General features: G+C 39.6%; 1 protein-coding gene and 1 pseudogene across 5 annotated transcripts in view; both read right to left on the bottom strand.

Annotated features, from left to right (window-relative positions):
• The window catches only part of ALMS1 (ALMS1 centrosome and basal body associated protein), a 308,517-nt gene that overhangs the window by 49,770 nt on the left and 233,517 nt on the right, over positions 1 to 25,230 (bottom strand). For all 5 annotated transcript variants that reach the window (XR_013164375.1, XM_077134570.1, XM_077134571.1 and 2 more), the window contains one exon: positions 22,097 to 22,267. Coding sequence is in view for 4 of the 5 variants with exons in the window: in XM_077134570.1 (XP_076990685.1) it covers positions 22,097 to 22,267 (171 nt within the window). In the remaining variant the exon portion in view is untranslated. The remainder of the gene's footprint in view (positions 1 to 22,096; positions 22,268 to 25,230) is intronic.
• LOC143661012 (nucleolar protein 58-like) lies at positions 8,844 to 22,085 on the bottom strand (annotated as a pseudogene).

Below are 25,230 nucleotides of genomic sequence, written 5' to 3'. Positions count from 1 at the left end.
AGTATTTAAAATGGAAGGTTTTGCTTAACTTCTATAGGTACTTGAGATTTCAACTCCTACATTAAACAAATAAATATATAATTATAAATTGTGTTAAAGGCTATGAAGGACAAAAACAAGAATATTTAAGTGGGAAGTGGAAGTTAGAGAAGGCTTCTTTGAGAAGCCTGAAATAAGTAAGAATGAGAGTGAACTCCAAAAATCGAATATGAGGAACATTCTGGGCAGAGTAATCATCATGTGTAACGTCCCTGAGGCAACCCTACTGAGACCTCTGCCAACCTACCTGTACCTCCTGTGTTTTTGGATACAGAGGCAGAACCACTCCATCTTCTTTTAATCTGCTTTTTTCTTTTTCTTTTTTTTTTTTTTTACATGGGCAGGCACTGGGAATCGAACCTAGGTCCTCTGGCATGGCAGGCAAGCATCCTTACCTGCTGAGCCACCGTGGCCTGCTCTTTTAATCTGCTTTTAAAGGTGGATCTTTCCACTGGTGCTATGGAACTTAACTGATCTTCCTTTCAAGGTCTTGTTTTGTTCCCCCTATCATATCTCTCTCATATCTTCAGCCTTTCCTTCTTTACTGGATAAATTCCAACCACGACTGAATACAATATATATTTTGGAAACCACACCTGTGACCACATATCCTCCTCCAGATACTGGTGCATGTCTTTAACTCTCTTTATAACCAAGCTTTCAAAGTAGAAAATATGTTATTTCCCTCTTTTTTTATCTCCACCCAAGTGACTCTTCAAATTACTCCAATCAGAGTACAGGCACGTTATTGTACTGAAAATGCTTTTGCTAAAATATTCTATGACCTCTATGTGTGGTCAATTCCAGGGGATGAACTCATTCCATGCTCTCCTTTTAGGCAAACTCCTCTCTCTGTAGCTTTTAGTACCATCTGTATGTGGTTAATGACTCCCAAATTTACATTTCAAGTTCCAATTTCTATCTTGAACTACAAAGTCATCTTTCAACTATAAACTTGATATATCCACTTGGATGCCACAGCCACCTCAAATTTTAAAAGTCTCAAACTGAATTCTTTGTTCTAGCCCCTCTAAAACTGTAATTCTCTCATGAGAATCTACATCCCTGTAAATGGCACATGATGTTATCAGAACTGAGTAATTCTTTTTTGGCTTTTAAAAGAAGAATTTATTAAGTTGCATGGTATCAGTTTTAAGGCCGTGAAAATGCCCAAATTAAGGAATCTAGAAAAAGATATCCTAACTCCAAAGAAAGTGCCGATGAAATTTGGGGTTTCTCAGTCAGCTGGGCAGGGTCTACTAGCTTTCTCTCCTCTTTTTATAAGGCTTCCCTGAGGGCATTTCCTTCTGCATCTCCAAACATCTTTGACTGTGTGGGCTCTAAAGCTTTTTCCAAAATGGTTCCCTCTTAAAGGGCTCCAGTAAGCAACCCCACCTTGAATGGGGTGGAGCCCCACGTGATCAAAAGGTACCACCCACAGTTGGGGGTCACATCTCCATGGAAACAATAAAAAAGATCCCACCCAGCAATGCTGATGAGGTTTAAAGAGTATGGCTTTTCTGGGGTACATGACAGTTTCAAATTGGCACAATCTGGAACAAATATTTTTTTTTCTTGCATGGGCAGGCTCCAGGAATCAAAGATCTGGAACAAATTTAAATTGAAGAAATAATTAGACAAAATCAGTTGTTTAAAATGTATGCAGATTAAGCAGTATGGCAAAGTCTGTAGTTGCCTATACAGTATCCAGTCTCTGTGACTGAAATGTATGCAGATTAAGCATATGGCAGAATATCTAGCTGCCTATTATCCAGTCTTCCTTTTTTTCTTAGCAGCAAATTCCCAGCTTTATTTGGGGGTGGCAATTATCCATCTAAAAGGCTATATTTTCCATTTACTCTGTAATTCTGGGGACTTTTGACTATTTACAAATATGGCTCCTAAAATGAGTTGACATGGCTGAGAGATGTGTCCCTTTGCCCTTACTCCTTTTCTACTGCTTAGAAGCTAACATGATGGCTAAAATTTCAGCAGGGGCCTTTGACCATGAGGTGACCTTAAGGATGAACTAGGATAATTGAGCAACAAGTTGGAAAGAAGCCTGTGTCCCTAATCATTGGGAGCTTGTTCAATAATCACAAGATCTCATATTGAGAGAATAACACATTAAAGTGTGGTCTCTGTGCCAGCAGCTTCAGCACCATCCTTGCCACTTGTTAGAAATGCAAATTCTCTCCTTGCTCCAGACCTACTGTATCATAACCTCAAGAGGCGAGGTCCTGTAGTTTGTGGGTTTTTTTAAAAAATATTTTTATTGTAAAAACAACACACAAACATACAAACATTCCATACATGGTATCCAGCAAAAAGAAATAAAAAAGAAAAAACTGATACATACCATACTCCTTACTCCTTCCTTTCACTGACCACTTGTACTTCAATCTACTCAGTTTATTTTCACCTTTATTGCCCCTATTATTTATTTTTTAATCCATACTTTTTACTCATCTGTCCATACGCTAGAGAAAAGGAGCATCAGACACAAGGTTTTCACAATGACACAGACACATTGTAAAAGCTATATCATTATACAATCATCTTCAAGAAACAAGGTTACTGGAACTCAGCTCTACAGTTTCAGGTACTTCCCTCTAGCCACTCCAATACACCATAAACTAAAAAGGGGATAGCTATATAATGTGTAAGAATAACCTCCAGGATAACTTCTTGACTCTGAAATCTGTCAGCCACTGAAACTTTGTCTCATTTTGCTATACCCTCTTTTGGTCCAGAAGGCTTTCTCAATACCTTGATGCTGGGTCCTGGCTCATCTTGGGATTTCTGTCCCATGGTACCAGGGAGATTTACACCCCTTGGGGGTCATGTTTCACATAGAGGGGGAGGGCAGTGAGTTCACCTGCTGTGTTGGCTTAGAAAGAGAGAGGGTGAGGCCATATCTGGGCAACAAAAGAGGGTCTCCAGAGGGGTGACTCAGGCCTAATTTTAAGTATGCTTAGCCTATTCTTTGCAGGGATAAGTTTCATAGGGGTAAATCCCAAGCTTGGCCTATTGATTTGGTTGTTCCCACTGCCAGTGAGAATATCAGAAATTCTCCAAATGGGGAAGCTGAATATTTTCCCCTTTCTCCCCATTCCCCCCCAAAGGGGACTTTGCAAATACTTCGTTACTCACTTCCTGAATACTCTGGGATTTATCAGGGTAGCACATTAACCGGACAAACCAACAAAATCTCATGCCCTATTCAAGATTCCATGTACTTATGGTATTCAATTAAACTGACCAAACAAGTTAAATTAGGAAATGCACTATCCAAAATATAAATTTTGCACCAAATAAATATCTCTCCCTTTAGTATCACACAGAAGTTGAAGTTTTAAAATATGGATGATATCCATATTAAAATATGGATGATATCATCCTTTACCCAGTCTTCTAATACAACTTAGCCCTATATATGGTAACTATATACAACATAAAATTTCTCACTTTAAACTCTTTGAAGGGTACAATTCAAAGGTGCTACCATCACCACCAGCTATTACCAAAACTTTCCCCTCACCCCAAACAAAAATTCTACAACCAGTAAGTATTAACTTCCCATTTTCCACTCCACTTCTACCAGTCTGTAATTTACTTTATATCTCTGTCAATTTCAATTTTCTAGTTTTTTCATATATGTGAGATCATACAACATCTGTTTTTTTGTGTCTGGTTTATTTTACTTAATGTGTTTTCAAGGTTTATCTATGATGTAGCAATTAAAGTGGACTTCAAAAAAATAATTTTTTTTTTACCATCACCAAATAGCATGAGCAAAGGCATAAAAGTGGGAAAGCACTGAGCAAATAAGGGAGAATATAAATGTTCAGTATATGTGGCTTATACAATTTGTAGAATAGAAGGAGTAGAGGAAAATAAGATAGGAAATGTTTGGGGCTGAATTCTGCAGAGCCTAGAACACCAGGCTAAAAGGTACTTGTTCTAGTTTGCTAGTTGCCAGAATGCAATACACCAGAAACGGAATGGCTTTTAAAAAAGAGAATCTACTAAGTTACAAGTTTATAGTTTTAAGGCAAATTAAAGAAAGTTTATAGAAATGTCTAATCTAAGGCATCCAGGGAAAGATACCTTGGTTCAAGAAGGCTGATAAAGTTCAGGGTTTCTCTCTCGGCTGGAAGGGCACATGGCAAAGTCTGCTAGCTTTCTCTTCTGGCTTTTTGTTTCATGAGGCTCCCCTGAAGGTGCTTTCCTTCTTCTTCTCCAAAGGTCACTGGCTGGTGGACTCTCTGCTTCTCATGGCTATGTCATTCTGAAGCTTTCTCTAAAATGCTTCCTTTTCTAAAGGATTCCAATAAAGTAATCAAGCCCCATCTGGAATGGGTGGAGACATATCTCCATCTAATCAAGTTTCATACCCATACTTGACTGAGTCAGATCTCCACGGAGATAATCTAATTAAAGTTTCCAACATACAGTACTGAATAGGGATTAGAAAAACAGCTGTCCTTAAAAAATGGTATTAAGGCCCACGCCCCGCAGCAGTGGACCCGCCCGCCCTCCTCCCCCCTCTTTTGTCCGCCAGCCCGCCGTGCGGCGCCCACGCCCCGCAACAGTGGACCCGCCCGCCCTTCTCTCCCCTCTTTTGTCCGCTGGCCCGCCGCGCGGCGCCCACGCCCCGCAGCAGCGGACCCGCCCACCCTCCTCTCCCCTCTTCCGCCTTCACCGGCTCCTCCGCCACCAGCCTCGACAGCCTTGCCACCCTCACCTTTCTTCCTCCAGAACAGCTACTGGGGGAGTGGAGATAATACAGAGCAGCACCCGGAGCCACGAGGGAGATCAAAGGGACGGCGTACCCCATCCTGGAACGGCTGACTATCTGGGAGAACCCGCTCCGGTGAGATCACCAAGGGGCACGGGCTTTCCTGGGTGGGACGGCAAGCGACCGGAGTCCCTCCCTTCCACCTTCCCAGGCCAGCTGGTAGAATTGGACAGGCGGTCCCCTTAGGCCGCAGCGGCTGGTGCCCCCACCACGTGAGGCCCCCCGGACCAACTGAGAGAGTCGGGTCGGAAATCCCCAGACTGCGGAGAACAGTGACCGGGGGATCCCTTCCAAACACGTGACTCCCCCGTTCGGCTGGGAACACTGCACTCTCCCGGGCTGCGAAAGCTGGTGCCCTCCCACCACGCTTGGCGCCCCGGGCCGACTAGCTAATTCGGCCGGACGCTCTCCCGTGCTGCGGCGGCCGGCGACCCTCCCCGCATTCGGAACCCCAGGCCGGCTAGCACTCTTCCAAGACGCTTCGGTGCCGAACCTCCCCTACAGCGAGAATTTTCCAGAGCTAAAGGACCCACAGCAACTTTCACTGGTGGAACCCATAGACAAACGTGTGCCACGAACGCCACCTACTGGGCAGGATAAGAAAAACAGAACCCAGAGATTGCACAGAAAAATCTTTCAACCTGTGGGGTCGAACACCCAGGGAAATCTGACTAAATGCCCAGACGCCAGCAGAAGATAACGGATCACGCTCAGAAAATTGAACATATGGCCCAGTCAAAGGAACAAACCAATAGTTCAAATGAGATACAGGAGCTGAAACAACTAATGCTGAATATACGAACAGAAATGGAAAACCTCTTCAAAAACGAAATCGATAAATTGAGGGAGGACATCAAGAAGACATGGGCTAAACATAAAGAAGAAATAGAAAATCTGAAAAAAGAAATCACAGAACTTATGGAAGTGAAAGATAAAGTAGAAAACATGGAAAAAACAATGGATACCTACAATGACAGATTTAAAGAGACAGAAGATAGAATTAGTGATTTGGAGGATGAAACATCTGAATTCCAAAAAGAAACAGAAACTATCCGGAAAAGAATGGAAAAATTTGAACAAGGTATCAGGGAACTCAAGGACAATGTGAACCGTACAAAAATACGTGTAGTGGGTGTCCCAGAAGGAGAAGAGAAGGGAAAAGGAGGAGAAAAACTAACGGAAGAAATTATCACTGAAAATTTCCCAACTCTTATGAAAGACCTAAAATTACAGATCCAAGAAGTGCAGCGCACCCCAAAGAGATTAGACACAAATAGGCGTTCTCCAAGACACTTACCAGTTAGAATGTCAGAGGTCAAAGAGAAAGAGAGGATCTTGAAAGCAGTGAGAGAGAAGCAATCCATCACATACAAGGGAAACCCAATAAGACTATGTGTAGATTTCTCAGCAGAAACCATGGAAGCTAGAAGACAGTGGGATGATATATTTAAGTTACTAAAAGAGAAAAACTGCCAGCCAAGACTCTTATATCCAGCAAAATTGTCCTTCAAAAATGAGGGAGAAATTAAAACATTCTCAGACAAAAAGTCACTGAGAGAATTTGTGACCAAGAGACCAGCTCTGCAAGAAATACTAAAGGAAGCACTAGAGTCAGATACAAAAAGACAGAAGAGAGAGGCATGGAGAAAAGTGTAGAAAGAAGGAAAGTCAGATATGATATATATAATACAAAAGGCAAAATGGTAGAGGAAAATATTATCCAAACAGTAATAACTCTAAATGTTAATGGACTGAATTCCCCAATCAAAAGACATAGATTGGCAAATGGATTAAAAAACAGGATCCTTCTATATGCTGTCTACAGGAAACACATCTTAGACCCAAAGATAAATATAGGTTGAAAGTGAAAGGTTGGGAAAAGATATTTCATGCAAATAACATCCAGAAAAGAGCAGGAGTGGCTATACTAATATCCAACAAATTAGACTTCAAATGTAAAACAGTTAAAAGAGACAAAGAAGGACACTATATACTATTAAAAGGAACAATTAAGCAAGAAGACATAACAATCATAAATATTTACGCACCGAACCAGAATGCCCCAAAATACGTGAGGAATACACTGCAAACACTGAAAAGGGAAATAGACACATATACCATAATAGTTGGAAACTTCAATTCACCACTCTCATCAACGGACAGAACATCTAGACAGAGGATCAATAAAGAAATAGAGAATCTGAATATTACTATAAATGAGCTTGACTTAACAGACATTTGTAGGACATTAAATCCCACAACAGCAGGATACACCTTTTTTTCAAGTGCTCATGGATCATTCTCAAAGATAGACCATATGCTGGGTCACAAAGCAAGTCTTAACAAATTTAAAAAGATTGAAATCATACGCAACACTTTCTCGGATCATAAAGGAATGAAGTTGGAAATCAATAATAGGTGGAGTGCCAGAAAATTCACAAATATGTGGAGGCTCAACAACACACTCCTAAACAACGAGTGGGTCAAAGAAGAAATTGCAAGAGAAATTAGTAAATACCTAGAGGCAAATGAAAATGAAGACAGAACATATCAAAACTTATGGCACGCAGCAAAGGCAGTGCTAAGAGGGAAATTTATTGCCCTAAATGCCTTTATCAGAAAAGAAGAAAAGGCAAAAATGCAGGAATTAACTGTCCACTTGGAAGAACTGGAGAAAGAACAGCAAACTAATCCCAAAGCAAGCAAAAGGAAAGAAATAACAAAGATTAGAGCAGAAATAAATGAAATGGAAAACATGAAAACAATAGAGAAAATCAATAAGACCAGAAGTTGGTTCTATGAGAAAATCAACAAGATTGATGGGCCCTTAGCAAGATTGACAAAAAGAAGAAGAGAGAGGATGCAAATAAATAAGATCAGAAATGGAAGAGGAGACATAACTACTGACCTCACAGAAATAAAGGAGGTAATAACAGGATACTATGAACAACTTTACGCTAATAAATACAACAATTTAGATGAAATGGACAGGTTCCTGGAAAGACATGAACAACCAACTTTGACTCAAGAAGAAACAGACGACCTCAACAAACCAATCACAAGTAAAGAAATTGAATTAGTTATTCAAAAGCGCCCTAAAAAGAAAAGTCCAGGACCAGACGGCTTCACATGTGAATTCTACCAAACGTTCCAGAAAGAATTAGTACCAATTCTCCTCAAACTCTTCAACATAATCGAAGTGGAGGGAAAACTGCCTAATTCATTCTATGAAGCCAACATCACCCTCATACCAAAACCAGGCAAAGATATTACAAAAAAAGAAAACTACAGACCAATCTCTCTAATGAATATAGATGCAAAAATCCTCAATAAAATTCTAGCAAATCGTATCCAACAACACATTAAAAGAATTATACATCATGACCAAGTAGGATTCATCCCAGGTATGCAAGGATGGTTCAACATAAGAAAATCAATTAATGTAATACACCATATCAACAAATCAAAGCAGAAAAATCACATGATCATCTCAATTGATGCAGAGAAGGCATTCGACAAGATTCAACATCCTTTCCTGTTGAAAACACTTCAAAAGATAGGAATACAAGGGAACTTCCTTAAAATGATAGAGGGAATATATGAAAAACCCACAGCTAATATCATCCTCAATGGGGAAAAATTGAAAACTTTCCCCCTAAGATCAGGAACAAGACAAGGATGTCCACTATCACCACTATTATTCAACAATGTGTTGGAAGTTCTAGCCAGAGGAATTAGGCAAGAAAAAGAAATACAAGGCATCAAAATTGGAAAGGAAGAAGTAAAACTATCACTGTTTGCAGACAATATGATACTATACGTAGAAAACCCCGAAAAATCCACAACAAAATTACTAGAGCTAATAAATGAGTACAGCAAAGTAGGAGGCTACAAGATCAACATTCAAAAATCTGTAGCTTTTCTATACACTAGTAATGAACAAGCTGAGGCGGAAATCAAGAAACCCATTTACAATTGCAACTAAAAGAATAAAATACCTAGGAATAAATTTAACTAAAGAGACAAAAAACCTATATAAAGAAAACTACAAAAAACTGCTAAAAGAAATCACAGAAGACCTAAATAGATGGAAGGGCATACCGTGTTCATGGATTGGTCCTACCTAAACTGATCTACAGATTCAATGCAATACCAATCAAAATCCCAACAACTTATTTTTCAGAAATAGAAAAACCAATAAGCAAATTTATCTGGAAGGGCAGGGTGCCCCGAATTGCTAAAAACATCTTGAGGAAAAAAAACGAAGCTGGAGGTCTAGCGATGCCGGACTTTAAGGCATATTATGAAGCCACAGTGGTCAAAACAGCATGGTATTGGCATAAAGACAGATATATCGACCAATGGAATCGAATAGAGTGCTCAGATATAGACCCTCTCATCTATGGACATTTGATCTTTGATAAGGCAGTCAAGCCAACTCACCTGGGACAGAACAGTCTCTTCAATAAATGGTGCCTAGAGAACTGGATATCCATAAGTAAAAGAATGAAAGAAGACCCGTATCTCACACCTTATACAAAAATTAACTCAAAATGGATCAAAGATCTAAACATTAGGTCTAAGACCATAAAACAGTTAGAGGAAAATGTAGGGAGATATCTTATGAATCTTACAACTGGAGGCGGTTTTATGGACCTTAAACCTAAAGCAAGAGCACTGAAGAAAGAAAGAAATAAATGGGAGCTCCTCAAAATTAAACACTTTTGTGCATCAAAGAACTTCATCAAGAAAGTAGAAAGACAGCCTACACAATGGGAGACAATATTTGGAAACGACATATCAGATAAAGGTCTAGTATCCAGAATTTATAAAGAGATTGTTCAACTCAACAACAAAAAGACAGCCAACCCAATTACAAAATGGGAAAAAGACTTGAACAGACACCTACCAGAAGAAGAAATACGGATGGCCAAGAGGCACATGAAGAGATGCTCAATGTCCCTGACCATTAGAGAAATGCAAATCAAAACCACAATGAGATATCATCTCACACCCACCAGAATGGCCATTATCAACAAAACAGAAAATGACAAGTGCTGGAGAGGATGTGGTGAAAGAGGCACACTTATCCACTGTTGGTGGGAATGTCAAATGGTGCAACCACTGTGGAAGGCAGTTTGGCGGTTCCTCAAAAAGCTGAATATAGAATTGCCATACGACCCAGCAATACCATTGCTGGGAACCTACTCAAAGGAATTAAGGGCAAAAACTCAAACGGACATTTGCACACCAATGTTTATAGCAGCGTTATTTACAATTGCAAAGAGATGGAAACAGCCGAGATGTCCATCAACAGACGAGTGGCTAAACAAACTGTGGTATATACATACGATGGAATATTATGCAGCTTTATGACAAGATAAACTTATGAACCATGTAATAACATGGATGGACCTAGAGAATATTATGCTGAGTGAATCCAGCCAAAAACTAAAGGACAAATACTGTATGGTCCCACTGATGTGAACGGACATTCGAGAATAAACTTGAAATATGTCATTGGTAACAGAGTCCAGCAGGAGTTAGAAACAGGGTAAGACAATGGGTAATTGAAGCTGAAGGGATACAGACTGTGCAACAGGACTAGATACAAAAACTCAAAAATGGACAGCACAATAATACCTAAGTGTAAAGTAATCATGTTAAAACACTGAATGAAGCTACATCTGAGCTATAGGGTTTTTTTTGTTTTTGTTTGCTTGTTTGTTTGTTTGTAGTTGTTGTTTTTTACTATTATTACTACTTTTATTTCTTTTCTTTATATTAACATTTTATATCTTTTTCTGTTGTGTTGCTAGTTCCTCTAAACCGATGCAAATGTACTAAGAAACGATGATCATGCATCTATGTGATGATGTTAAGAATTACTGAGTGCATATGTAGAACGGTATGATTTCTAAATGTTGTGTTAATTTCTTTTTTTTTTTCTTTCTGTTAATAAAAAAATAAAAAATAGAAAAATAAAAAAAAATGGTATTAAGATTAAAACATGGCTTTTCTAGGGTACATAAAGCCTTTCAAACTTGCACAGTAATGATAAGCCAGCACACCATTTTGAGCAGGGAATAACCTGATTATAGCTAATTTCAGGAAGAATACCTCAGCAACAGGATAAAAGAAGCAGCACTTTGAAGGGCTATCTAGAATACATTAAAAAATAAAGCAGTAAGTAAAACAATAAGGAAACAGTTAACTTTACTCTAAAATATATTTGTTTCCCAACATCAATATTTATAGTCCCCTTGACTTCAGACTAAATTAAATAAATAGTGAAATAACAGAAAATGAGCAAGAAGAATTCATCGAGTATAAAGGGCTCTGCAGAATAATGGGATTAGATTATCACTATCTCTTGGCATTTCACTAAGAGTAACATTCAAATCAACTGAGGCAGTGATTTACCTACTTCTGAAGATGAAACTAATTTTACATATAGCATTTGCAAAATTCCTCCAAAATATATTAAAGTATTTTGAAAATATGATTTGGTTATAAAATTTAAGGTCAAGCACATTATATATGACTTAAATAATGCAGAAGAATTTCAGGTGAAAAGTCGGACTTCCCTACTGGCTATCACCATTGTTAAACAGGTTTTATATATCCATTCAGATAAAATGCCTGTTGTGCTGGTTTGAAGCTATTATGTACCCTGTAAAAGCCATGTCCTTTAATCCCCATTCAATATTGCTGGGTGGATGGGTGGAATCAATCTTTTTTTTTTACATGGGTAGGCACTGACAACCGAACCTGGGTCTCTGGCGTGACAGGCGAGAACTCTGCCACTGAGGCACCGTTGTACCATCCTGGGTGGAATCTTCTTGAATGTTTCCATATAGATGTGATCCACCCAACTGTGGGTGGTAACTTTTGAATACTTAGTTTCCATGGAGATGTGTCTCTACCCATTCAAGGTGGGGTTGCTTACTGGAGCCCTTTATGAGGGAACCATTTTGGAAAGAGCACCCAGAACCAAGAGTCCACACAGTCAGAGAGCTTTGGAGATGAAGAAGGAAAATGCCCCTGGGGGAGCTTCATGAAACAAGAAGCTAGGAGAGAGAGCTAGGAGAAAGCTAGGAGAGGGCACTGTGTGCCCTCCCAGCCGAGAGAGCAACCCTGAAATTCATCAGCCTTTCTTGAGTGAAGATAACCTCTTGCTGAGGCCTTAATTTGGACATTAAACTTGCAACTTAATAAATTTAATAAATTTCCCATTTTAAAAGTCGTTCCAGGGCAGGCCACAGTGGCTCAGCAGGCAGAGTTCTCACCTGCCATGCCCGAGACCCAGGTTTGATTCCTGGTGCCTGCCAGTGGGAAAAAAAAAAGTTCCAGCTCTGGTATATTGTATTCCAGCAGCTTGCAAACTAAAACAACAGTCATTATCGAGAGGTTAGAAAGGGCTCTAACAGTTTGTTGGGGAGTTTAGCTGAAGCACTGACCAAAAGATGGCCTACATTGCCTAAAGCTGAAATGCCAGAACTGCCTTGGTATGATGTAGATGAGGGGATCCAAGGCTTAGGGAAACTGGAATGTTAGAGTGGATTTGTCATGTAGGACCGGCTCATCCACCCCAGGAATGTTCAGAAGACACAACTTTCACCAGGACTGTGAGAAATACATTTGTGAGACTAACTCCATCATCCCCGAGGAACTCTGTGGTTGCTTTTCTCTGTAGGTTAGAGACTACTGTGAGATGTACTGTCACTGAACTTAGATCCTCAAACACAAAGGAGATGATTGAATTCTGGGTTGGCAGAAGCCAAGAGGGGGCACTTAATCACAAAGATAAGGTAGGTGTGACTACTGTAAGAGAATATTACTCAAAGTAGTAATCAGAATAGTCTGACCCACAGATTTATGGTGTTGACCATGTCTGATCAGGAGGCACCTGAAAGTAAAATCGATGGACAGTCTACTAAATTCTCACTTGAGCTGTATAGGCAGAAGAGCTCTATGTCAAGTGAATAAAAATCTAACTTGAATCAGAGAAACTGAAAGTCATGCGCCCTCAATCAATTCCCAGATTTGAGACAGTTTACAGACCCAGAAGCCCCTTGAATGAAGGAAAGGTGTAGTTTCCTAAGGGAAAGACCTAAAAATTTATACTATTAATCTTACTCCCAGGCTATTCCAAAGGGATATATGACTTTTACTGGGTGACTGCATTGGGATAAAGTAAATGATCAGACATTCTGGGGATTATTAGAAACTGCCTCTGAAATGACATTAATTCTGGGAGACCCAAAATGTTTCTGTGCTCCACCAGTCAAGAGTAGGGGTCTTAAGGAAAGGTCAGGTGCCACCGAAGGAGGGTTTTTTTTTTTTTAATGCGTCTTCCTGCATATATGTATATCTATATTTATACACATAAACAGACAGGCAGATATGTGATATATATATATCAATAAAAGAATTTTGTTCATACTTTTTCTTTTTTTGGTTCATGGGCTGGGAATCGAACCTGGGTGTTCTGGTTTGACACTCTTATGTATCCAGAAAGGCCATTTTCTTCCACTCCTAATCCAATCTTATGAGGCCAGACCTATTTTTAGGGTGGAACCTTTGATTAGATTGCTTCCATGGAGTTGTGGCACACCCAATTGTGGGTGTGGCCTTTTTGGTTAGATGTAGATGTGACTCCACCCATTTAAGGAGGGTCTTGCTTAGCTTACTTGAGTCCATTAAAAGGGGAGACAATTTGGAGAAAACACAATTGTTTCAGAGTCAATAGAGACACAGACATATGGAAATGCAGAAGCCACAGGAGAAGCCAGGGGTTGAGACAGCTGGCAGAAGCTTGACTGGAACCAGAGTCCATCAGACATTGGCCTGGGCCTTCCCATGAAATGCCAAGCAAGCCAGAAGCCAGAAGGATCCTCAAGGGTTGAGGTAGCCATTTGAAACCTGAACCAGGGGAACCTGTAGACACTAGCCCTGTGCCTTCCCAAGACACAGAAATCAGCCTTTCTTGAGTCAAGGTATCTTTTCCTGGACGCCTTAGTTTGGATATTTTTATGGCCTTAGAACTGTTAACTTGTAACTTAATAAATTCTCTTTATAAAAGCCAACCCATTTCTGCTATATTGCATTCAGGCAACTTTAGCAAATTACAGCACCAGGTCTCCCACATGGCAGGCAAAAATTCTACCACTGAACTACCTGCACACTGTCAAAAGAGTTTAAACTCAGGATTTAAACTCTCTTTGAGAGTTTAAACTCTCAAAGAGGGCCCCGAGACCCATTCTGTGGTTATTTTCCTGTTCTTGAATGCATACTGGAGAAAACATACTCAGCAACTGGAAGAATCCCTGGATTAGTTCCCTGACTTGAAATGTGAAGGCTTTTAAGGTAGGAAAGGCCAAGTGGAAGCAACGAAGACTTTCTCTACCTAGCAAAATAGAAAAACTGAAAGCAATACCACTTATTGCTTTCTGAAGGGATTGCAGAGATTAATGCTACACTCAAGGAATTGAAGGATGCAGGGAGGATGATTCTCACCACATCTTCATTCAACTATTCATTTTGGCTTGTGCAGAAAACAGATGGTTCTTGGAAGATGATAGTGGGTATCATAAACTTCAACCGGTGGTGACTCCAATTACAGCTGCTATTCCAGATGTGTTATCACTGAGTAAATCAACACATCCCCTGCTTCCTGCCGTGCAGTTACTGATATGACAAATGCTTTTATCTTGATACTTCTTAATAAGACCACCAGAAATAGTGGGCTTTCAGCTGGCAAGGCCAGCTATAATACACCTTCACTGTCCTATCTCATAAGTATCAACTCTACAGTCATGTCATAATCTAACCTGTAGGGAATGTTTATTGCCTTTCCCTTCCGCAAGACATCAAACTGGGCAGTTATATTGATGATATGTGCTGCCTCCTGAGCAAAAAGTAGTAATAACTACTCTAGACTTTACTGTTAAGGCATTTGCATGTCAGAAGGTGGGAGATAAATCCAATAAAAATTCATCAGCCTTCTCACCTCAGTGAAATTTCTAGGTGTCCAGTGGTGTGAGGAATGTTGAGATATTCCTTCTACAGTGAAGGAGAAGCTGTGTATCTGGCCTTTCCTACAACCAAAAAAGAGGCACAATGCCTAGCTGCCTCTTGGCACTGGGAGGTAACACATTCCTCATTTGTTTGTGTTACTCCACCCATTTAATGAGTGACTCGAAAAGCTGCTAGGTTGTTTGTTTGTTTTTGGGTACATGGTCTGGGAATCAACCCCGGGTCTCCCGCATAGAAGGTGAGCATTCTACAATGGAACCACCATGCACCCAAAGCTGATAGTTTTGAGCAGGGACCAGAATAAGAAAAGGCTCGATAACAGGTCCAGGCTGCTGTGCAAGCTGCCCTACCACTTGGGTCAAATAATTCAGCAGATTCACGGTGCTGCAAGTTTCAGTGGCAAATAAAGATGCTTTGGCAGTCCCCTAGAGGAGAATCATAGTACAGACCCTTATAATTTTATACCAAAGTTATGCCATTCTCTGCAGATAACTACTCTCCTTTTGAGAAACAGCTTCTAGTCTGCTACTGGGCCTTAGTAGAGGCTGAATGCTTAACAACAGCCATCAAGTTACTATAAGAACTGAGTTTCCCATCATGAACTAGGTGGTGTCTGACCCACCAACCCATAAAGTTGGGCATGCACAGAAGCATTCCATCATCAAATGGAAATGATATATATGAGATCAGGCTCAAGCAGACCCTGAATGCACAAGTAAGTTATATAAGGACGTGGCCCAAATGCCCCTGACCCCTACTCTTGTGACATTACCTTTTCTTTCCCAGATCATACCTATGGCCTCTTGGGGAGCAATCTATGATTAATTCACTAAGGAAAAGAAAACTCAGGCCTGGTTAACAATGATTCTGTATCAGATTCTGTATGATACACCATCCATGGACTTGTAGAATCCCTTATCTACTGTTATGGTATTTTACATAGCATTGCTTCTGATCAAGGAACCTACTTGACAGCAAATGAAGTATGGGAATGGGCATATGTTCATGGAATTCACTGGTCTTACTATGTTCCCCATCATCCTGAAACAGCTACTTTGACAGAATGGTGGAATGGTCTTTTGAAGACTCAATTACAATGCCAACCTGATGGCAACACCTTGCAGAGCTGGGATGATGTTCTCCCGAAGTCTGTAAATGCTCTAAATCAGCATCTATTCTAAGGTGCTGTTTCTTCCATAGCCAGGATTCATAGGCCCAGTAATCAAGGGGTAGAAAGGGGAGTGGTATAACTCATTATTAGTCCTCATGATTCACTAGAAAAAACTATGCTTCCTGTCTCTGCAACCTTATGCTCTGATCTCCAGGTCTCAGTTCCAAAGAAGAGTGCTTCCAACAGGCAACCAACAATGAATTCTCTGAACTGGAAGTTAAGATTGCCACCCAGTCACTCTGGGCTCCCTATGCCCCTGAATCAATAGGCAAAGAAGGGAGTTATTATACCAGCTGATTATCATGGGGAAATACAACTGCTATTGTGTAATGAAGGTAAAGAAGAATATGCCTGGAATATCAGAGATCCCTCAGGGCATCTCTTAGTACTACCATGCCTTGTGATTCAAGTAAGGGAAAACTTCAACAACCCAATTCAGGTAGGACTACTAGTGGCCGAGCCCTTCAGGTCACATCCACAAGGCAAAGAACCACAACCAGCTGAGGTGCTTGCTGAGAGTAAAGGGAATATGGAACGGGTAATGGAAGAAGACAGTTATAAATACAAGTGAGGACCACATGACCAGTTATAGAAATAAAGACTGTAGTGGTTCTAAGTATTTCTTCCTTGTTTTGGTATGAATATGTTTGCATGTAAGCATAAAGCAAATATATTTGCTTCCTTAACTCTCTTATCCTCTCATCACGTAACATAAGTTGCATTAACTTTATGACATAGTAGTTGAAGTTACAGAATATCACGTGTAATAGTGAATATTACTCAAGGACTTGTATCCCTTTCTAGGGAAAGGGTTAGTGCATTTCTGGTTGTATGCAGGACAGTAGAATTGTATTAAGGTGAAAGGATGACTATGCCCTTGCCTTTCTCTAGAGTTTAAGTACAGGTAAGGAGATCTGTATGGATTCCAAGTTGACAAAAGGTGGGCTGTGATAGTTAAATCCATGTGTCAAATAGGCCAGATGACGGTACACAGTTGTTTTGTCAAACACTGGCCGTTTCTGTAAGTAACAGTAACAGTGTAAGTAACTGACTGTTACTGTGAGGGTATTTTGTAGACTTAAATCATTAGTCAATTGACTCATCTATGGCTGATAATTGACAATCAATAAAGGAGATTGCCTTTAGCAAAGAAAGAATTCTCATTCAATTAGTTGAAGACCTTAAAGGGAGAACTGATGATTTCAACAGTCAGGAAGAAGTTTTTCTATCTCTATTTCAACAAACCAGCTTCTCCTGGTAAATTCAACACTAGTTCCCATCTCATGGCCTACACTATGGAATTTGGACATGCCAATCCCCTTGGTTGCATGAATCAATTACTATAATCTCTTAATATTTACACACACACACACACATATCCTGTTGGTTTTGCTTCTTTGGAGAACTCTAATATAGAGGATGATAAAGGCTACAAGTTTCCTTTTTTGAGGTGATGAAAACCTTTTAAAAATGCCTGTGGTAGGGTGTGCCACAGTGGCTCAGTGGCAGAGTTTTCGTCTGCCATGCGAGAGACCCAGGTTTAATTTCTGGTGGCTGCCCATGTTAAAAAAAAAAAACAAAACCCTGAGGTAAAGGCTGCCCATATATGAATATACTAAAATTAACTTTCAGTAAGTGAATTGTATGGTATGTGAATTTTATCTTAATAAAGTGGTTAAAAAAAATGTGCATGGGCATTTGTAAAGATTTTTTTTTTAATTATAGACTTCTACATATATCTATTAGACCAACCTCGTTATTTGCATTACTTCCAGATATTAACTTTTTTTAAAAAAAGCTGCTCTACACGATGCATCATGAGCTAAGGTTGTATATTTAAGCTTCCTACTATTATTTCCTACTATTATTTCGCATTTAATATTTCTCCTTGAAGGTCCCTGTAGGGTTTTCTGTTAATCCTATGATCTGTTTTGCTTTTTGCCCCAAGCAAATTCCTACTTCTTCTGCCTTAAGCAGTGTTCTGTACCTTCTGTCTATCAAGATATATTAAGAGCTGTTTTCCTACCAGTTCAGATCTTTATTCTTTTTAAGTCAACATAGATTTCCTTATTGATGGTGGTCCCCATCAATATGTAATTTTTATGTAATTTTTATGCTAAGTTACCTGATGCTTAAAGATTCATGAGTTACCTGATGCTTAAAGATTCATGAGTTATAGCCTCCTTGTGGACTGCAAATCATTAAAAGTATTAACTCCTGTAACACTTTTGGTCTTGAATTTAACTTATCCTCTATTAAGGGCCTGTCCCCAAACTTTCTTTTTGATATTCCTCTCTTACCTTTAATTTTCAGCCTTTCTTAGTTCTTTTACTTTTTTAAAAAAATTTTATTTTATTTATTAAACATACCAACATACAAACACAAACATTCTTACCAAATGATCATTCCACTCTACATATATAAGCAGTAACTCACAATATCATCACATAGTTGTATATTCATCATCATGATCATTTCTTATAACATTTGCATCAATTCAGAAAAAGAAAACAGAAAAAAAATTCATACACACCATATCCCTTACCCCTCCCTTTCATTGATCACTAGCAGTCCTTTTACTTTTTTTTTTTACAAAGAAAATATTTTTATTTATATCAAAGACTAAGAAAAGATGACATAAGGTTAACAGAGTTATGTCAAGACAAATAAAATGTCTTATTTAGATTTTAAAGCAAGAGATGATCCTGATTGAATCTTAAGCATTTTGTGTTCAGGTGAGTTTCAATTATGGTTTTCTTCCATTAATCTTCATTATCTCTCTTTTTTTTCTTCTTCTTTTTTTCTGGACTAGAAACTGCTGTGCTGGTACATGGCTCTTCCTCAGAAAGCGGTTCTTCTTTTATGTGTTTCTTTTTATTTTTTTTTCTTCTTCTTCATGGGGGTCTCTTCTACCACTATTATTTCTTCTTCCTCCTCTTCTTCTACTTCCTCTTCTTCAACTTTGATCTTAATCTTGGCTTTCTTTGCCTTCTTTTCAGTAGTTTCGTCTTTATCTACTTGTTCTATCTTGTGTTTTTTAGAACAGGTTGGCAGTGTAGAGTCACCAGAACGTTCATTAAGTTTTCACTTCACTTTTATGTTCATACTTTTCTGTTTTTGCTAAAGCTGTTCCTGTTCCACTTATTTTCCTTATCCCTCTATCTTCTAAGGTCCTCAACCTGGCCTCTAATTTGGCTCTGTTCTCAACTCCCATTGCAGAACTAGAGTCCTCACCAAAAGCATCATAACGGATAGCCAAAACAGTTTTGGCTGCCAGCATTCGAGAAATCTTTCCTTTGTGTTTGGGACTTGTCTGCCCTACAAGTGATGCATGATAAATGAGACCATACTTAGGGGTATCCCGTCTAGACTTGAGGGCTCTGAAGAGTGCCTTTTCTCCTCCAAGAATCTAAACTGTAGAAGCTGCATGCTTGGCCAAATTCAAAACAGAACCTGCATGAGCAATAAGCCGGGCTCCAACTAATTCTCCAACCATGACTGTAACATTGGGTGCAATGGCCATCATTCGATTTTGGAGATACTCACAGAGCTGGATTCTATATTCTGAGATTTCAATCACCTGGGTACAGAGATGCAGAATATTGCAAATATCTTCTTCTGAAACTTCTGTTCTCATAGATATCTCTGCACCTGCTTTCACTTCTGCTTCAATATCTTCTGGCAGTAACTGAGAAAGTTTGGCAGAGGCATAGTTCTTCCTATCACCAACTTTCTGCAAATACTTGCAGTACGTCAAATTATCTGAAATTATTTTTCCTAGTTCAGGAAAATGCCAGCCATACCATTCTCTACACCGCATAATGCAGTTGTTTAGCTCTTTGTCCAAATCGTCTAACAAGGAAATCGCCTGAACAATCATTGTGTCCACTTTATCAGCACTAAATTTCAACCAATATCGAGAAAGACTATGGGCCAATCCAAGACATAGCTGCCATTTCATGTGGTTCTATCCCAGGGATCAATCCATCCATCTGTGAATGGATTCCTCTCATAAGTTCATTAACAACAGGGCTATGGATGCAACTGAGATTCAGCTTTTCCTTTATGACTCCTCCTAGTTTAGCATCTGCTACAGCCAGGGGTTCTGGGCTTCCTTTACTATTTTCTTCAGAACTTTCTTTAGCTGCTTATTGATTTTGCCCTCCATCAGAGCTGTGAATGCTTAGTACCATGTAGAAAAGTTTTTACTGAATTGTATGCATTTAGCATTATGCTGTGGTTTCCACGGGAGATCACCTTAATTAACACTTCTCACCTCTCATCAATGGAGGGTGGGGGAGGAACAGCCCTGCTAATGCTTTTGCTGTATCTTGAAATTTCTCAAAATGTTTTAGCTTTACTATTTTATTTGCTTTTTCTGGCGTTTCAAATTCTTTCCACAGACTATCAACCTCTTGAATTTTCTTCTCATTCAGAACCTTAAAGATGGCGTAGCCAACGGACATTTCAAACAGCACCAACATGGTGAGGCCGGGTCAGGGTGCAGCGCGGCCAGCCACGAGCTCTGATACCAGCGGGAAATTCCCAAATGTGTAACCCACCAAAGGCCCGCAGGGCCACAACTGGCACAGAATACCACAAGCCACCACGCAGAAACTCAGAACACGATGCCTAAAAGCAGTCCTTTTACTTTTTATGCCTGCTGTATACATAGCGTGGAACTTTTTTTCTTGATCCAATCTGGTACTTTTATTTTTTCATAGGTAAATTTATCCCTTATGTGGTTATACACATGTGGTCCTTTATGTTTTCCATTCTCTTATTTTACGGTATTTTTTCTTTTGCAATAAATTTACATTTGCTTTCTGTTTTCTTTTTCCTCTCTTCTACTTCCTGTCTACCTTTACCCTTTTTTTCTGGGTATTTTGGATGTTTTACGGTTTATTTTTTAACTCTTTTAGAGTTAACTGCTATTATTTTACATACTCTACGATACATTCTGATTCGTCAACTTTAAAGATGAAATTAGTTGACTTGTCATTCCTTTAACCTCCCTTTCCTGATTTTTACTTTCTTTTTCTTCTTGCTTTTTGTGCATGGATGTTTTTTAGGATTTGTTTTTTTAAGTTCAGTACTATCACCAACAGGTTTCAATATTGATCATTACACAAATTTTTCTAGGACTTGGCATGACCTTTTAAACTGCAGGTTGAGCTCTTTCTCATACACTTTATTCTTTTCCTGATATCAATGACATATTTTTACTGTCAGTCTTCAAATTTCACTTTTTTCTAATTGCTTTAATCTCTTTTTTCTCCGAAGTAGTACATTTCCCCCCTTATTATTTCATGTACTTATAATTAACCAGAGTGCAAAAACACTTAGGAAAAATTTTCTTCTGGCACCTAAAGTATGCTTTTCTTTCCATCTTTCTTTTATGTTCATCCTTCTCCCTACCACCTTTTTTATCTTATACATTCCTGTTATGACCAGCTGCAGTTGGACTATTATTAAAATACAATAGGGCAGATTACTTTGTGAACTTCTTTTCTAATCTTGGTATGTTCTATTTTTCCTTCAGAAGTAAAGCTTGACAGTTAGGTATTAATGGTTTATGTTCTATATGCTTTTCTTTGACATCAGAAAAAGGAGGCCATGAACAATCATATTAATTTGTTCTTGGCTTTTTTTTGCTGTAATTTTTAAAAAGCCTTGCATTGAGGTTCTCCAGCATGTTGTATTTGTCACAGTTTTCTGGAATGCCTTCATGTTTTAGGTTTTCCCATTTTACTCTAAGACATGAAGCTTCACTTCTGATACTACCAGCCTTAGGTGTTTAATTGTAATCCTCTTCCTATTATGGCAATATCTTTTTCCAGAAGTAACAATTATTTTACAAATCAATAAATACATACACAAAGACAAAGTCACACTGAAGTGATGTGAATAAGGAAAAGAAAGAGAGACAGAGAAAGAGAGGGAGAGAAAGAGAAGGAAGAAGGGATTTCTGTTTAAATGGTTCAGCCATATAGTCATCAGAATCAAATGGAAAGAACAAACACACACACACACATCAGTCCCATTACCTGCAGTATCTATTTGCAAGAGTTCATTTTCTTCTGGCCAGGCTACCTTAGGAACTGCACCCTTATTATAGATCTCCTCTTTCTCTTCAATGGCTTTTGTGTCTGGTAGGTTTTCAGTCTTTGCATCTTGCACTTGAGCTGAGAGCTCTGCAGCAGCCAGGCCACTACAACCTACAGAGAGAAAAATAAACACAGCAGACAGGTAAGAAGTTGGTAAAAAATATTTGAAAAATCTTTAAGGTATCTACTTTGTGGAAGATATTATTGTAAGTGTTGAAGAAAAAACAAAAAGATCATTTATAAATGTGTTTAGAAAACTGTTCACCTAAATTGTGGCCCCAAACACATATATACACAGAAATAATATGAAGTAAAATAAAATTACAACATAAGACAGACAGATAAAGAGGTATAAGCACTCTAAGGAAGGGGAACTACTTCCAGTGAGGAGGATTACGGAAGAACTCCGGTACAAGTAGCAATTGATTTGGGCCTTAAAAGATACCTAAAACATGACATACATTAAGATGGAAAAAGAAAGGCATTTCAGCCAAAGGTAACAGAAGAATGGAGTCAACAAAAGTAAGAAACAGAGAAAAGTACATGGTTTATTGGATTACAGGTTTTATAAGGAAAATAATTGGGAAACAGCAAAGTTTATTTGGAAGCTAAATCTACTGTTCTGGAAGACTATATTTAAAAGGTTAGATTTTTAAATTAAGGCCATGATAATTAATGCAAAAATAATTGATATAGGGGACTTCTGGGAAGATGGCTGACTAGAGTAGCTTGAAATTAGCCCTGTTCCACGAAAAGTTAGGAAAGGGACAGGAGGGCGACTGAGGTGACGATTTGGGAGTGCGGCTGACCTGGGAGAGCCTTCTGTACCACATGCGGCAGCCCTGGTTTCAGAGGCCGAGGAACTGATCGGCAGAAAGCTGGAGGTTGGTTTGGAGGCATGGAGCCCATGAGACTGCACGGACGGGAACACAAGCTTAGGAAGTAAGCCAGGCTGTGTTCCTTGGGTGCACTACCCTCAACAGCGCAGTCCCATGACCAGCAACTTACCCCCACTCCACACACCTGAACCTGGTCATCAGCTCCCATTCCCCATGCTCCGGGTGCCCCCACCCCACCAGCCCCTGTGCACATACCTGCCCCCCAACCCCACCCCAAGTACAGCCCAACCCACCTCTCCTGTACCCCTCCTGAAAACTACCTCCCCTTCCCTGTTCTCTGCAGCCTGTTGCCAGCTCATAAAGGTTGTGGGTACTAGCTTCCATACCTAGGTTACCTGTGCTCCCCGCCCACAGTGTCACATAGCCTCACCCCACCCTCCCTGAGTTCAGTGAATCCCTTTATGGTACTCCCAGGCCCACCGATGTGCACAGGCCCCCAATCACGTTATTCAGCTCTGGGAACCGTATTTTACAACAGCCCTAGAACCATGAATGTGCACAGCCCTCAGCCTCACTTCTCAGCTCTGAGAAAGTGCCAACATGTGTAGCCAGGTAACATCTGCCCCCAATCCATAAAGGCCCACCTGCAGCCACAGCTCTTCCCATGCACACAAAGGGTCCTTTGCCTTAGACCAGCTCATACCAGAATTACGCCGCTCAGACCAGTACACCCACACAGCTACATCCTCCCTGGCCGCTGGACGCCCACATTCACAAGCATCAGTGTAACATCCCCAACCTGTGCCCATCCCTACCCTGAAACAAATCATCATACTGAGCACTCCACCTGGTCTGGTGCCCTGGTCCCTGCTGTACAACCATGCCACAAACACAAGGATACAGAGGACAGGATAATTGGCTTTGAAGACTAAAAACAGCAAATGGCAAAAAAGATGGAAAAAATTGAATGGGAACTCAGGAAAATGATAGACAAAACAAAGCACACAAATACAAGAATCATTGGTGTCCCAGAAGGAGAAGAGAGGAGTAAAGGGCTAGGAAGAGTAGTTGAGGATATAACGGGGAAATTTTCCCAACCCTCATAAAAGATAAAACTATACAAGTCAAAGAAGCCCAAAGCACTCCAAACAAAATAAATCCAAATAGGCTTTCCCCAAGGCACATACTAATCAGTTGTCAAATGTAGAAGAGAAGCAGAAAATCCTGAAAGAGGTAAGAGAAAAACAATCTACTACATACAAGGGAAACAGAATAAGACTGAGTTCAGGCTACTCAACTAGCACCTTGGAGGTGAGAAGGCAGTGATACGATATATTCAAGATCCTGAAAGAGAAAGACTTCCAGCCCAGAATTCTGTACCCAGCCAAACTGTCCTTCATAATGGAGGGAGATATTAAAGTTTTCACAGACAAAGAAGCCCTCAAAGAACTTGTCAACAAGAGACTGGCTGTACAAGAAATACTAAAAGGAGTTCTGCTGGCTCACAGAAAAAGACAGGAGAGGGAGATCTGGAGGAGGACGCAGAATTGAAGAGTACGACTAAGGGCAATTTAAAGAATACAAAGAGAAAGAGGGAAAAGAATATACAGATCTGAAAAATAAATAAAAAAGATAAGATGGTGGAATCAAGAAATGCCTTTTCAGTAACAACTGTGAATGTTAATGGACTAAATTTACCAATTAAAAGATACAGATTGGCAGAATGGATAAGAAATACAATCCAGCTATATGCTGCTTACAAGAGATTCATCTTAGATACAAGGATACAAACAGACTGAAAGAGAAAGGATGGAAAAAGATTTACTATGAAGGTTGTAACCAAAAGAAACCAGGAGTAGCTATACTAATATCAGACAAAATAGACTTTAAATGTAAAGACATCATAAGAGACCAAGAAAGACACTATACACTAATTAAAGGGTCAATTCACCAAGAAGATAATAACAATCATAAATGTTTGTCCAGTCAAGGAGCTACAAAGTACATGAGACAGACATTGGCAAAACTAAAGGGAGCAATAGATGTTTCAACAATAATAGTAGGAGACTTCAATATGCCACTCTCCTCTATAGATGGAACAACCAGACAGAAGATCAATAAAGAAATAGAGAAGTTAAATAACTTGATAAATGAATTAGACCTAACAGACATATACAGGTTATTGCACCCCAAATCATTAGGTTATACATTCTTCTCTAGTGCTCATGGAACATT

This window comes from Tamandua tetradactyla, chromosome 17 (assembly GCF_023851605.1).
Source record: "Tamandua tetradactyla isolate mTamTet1 chromosome 17, mTamTet1.pri, whole genome shotgun sequence".
Taxonomy (NCBI): Eukaryota; Metazoa; Chordata; class Mammalia; order Pilosa; family Myrmecophagidae; genus Tamandua; species Tamandua tetradactyla.
The sequence above is the reverse complement of the archived record's forward strand: the minus strand, read 5'-3'. Positions and strand labels throughout refer to the sequence as shown.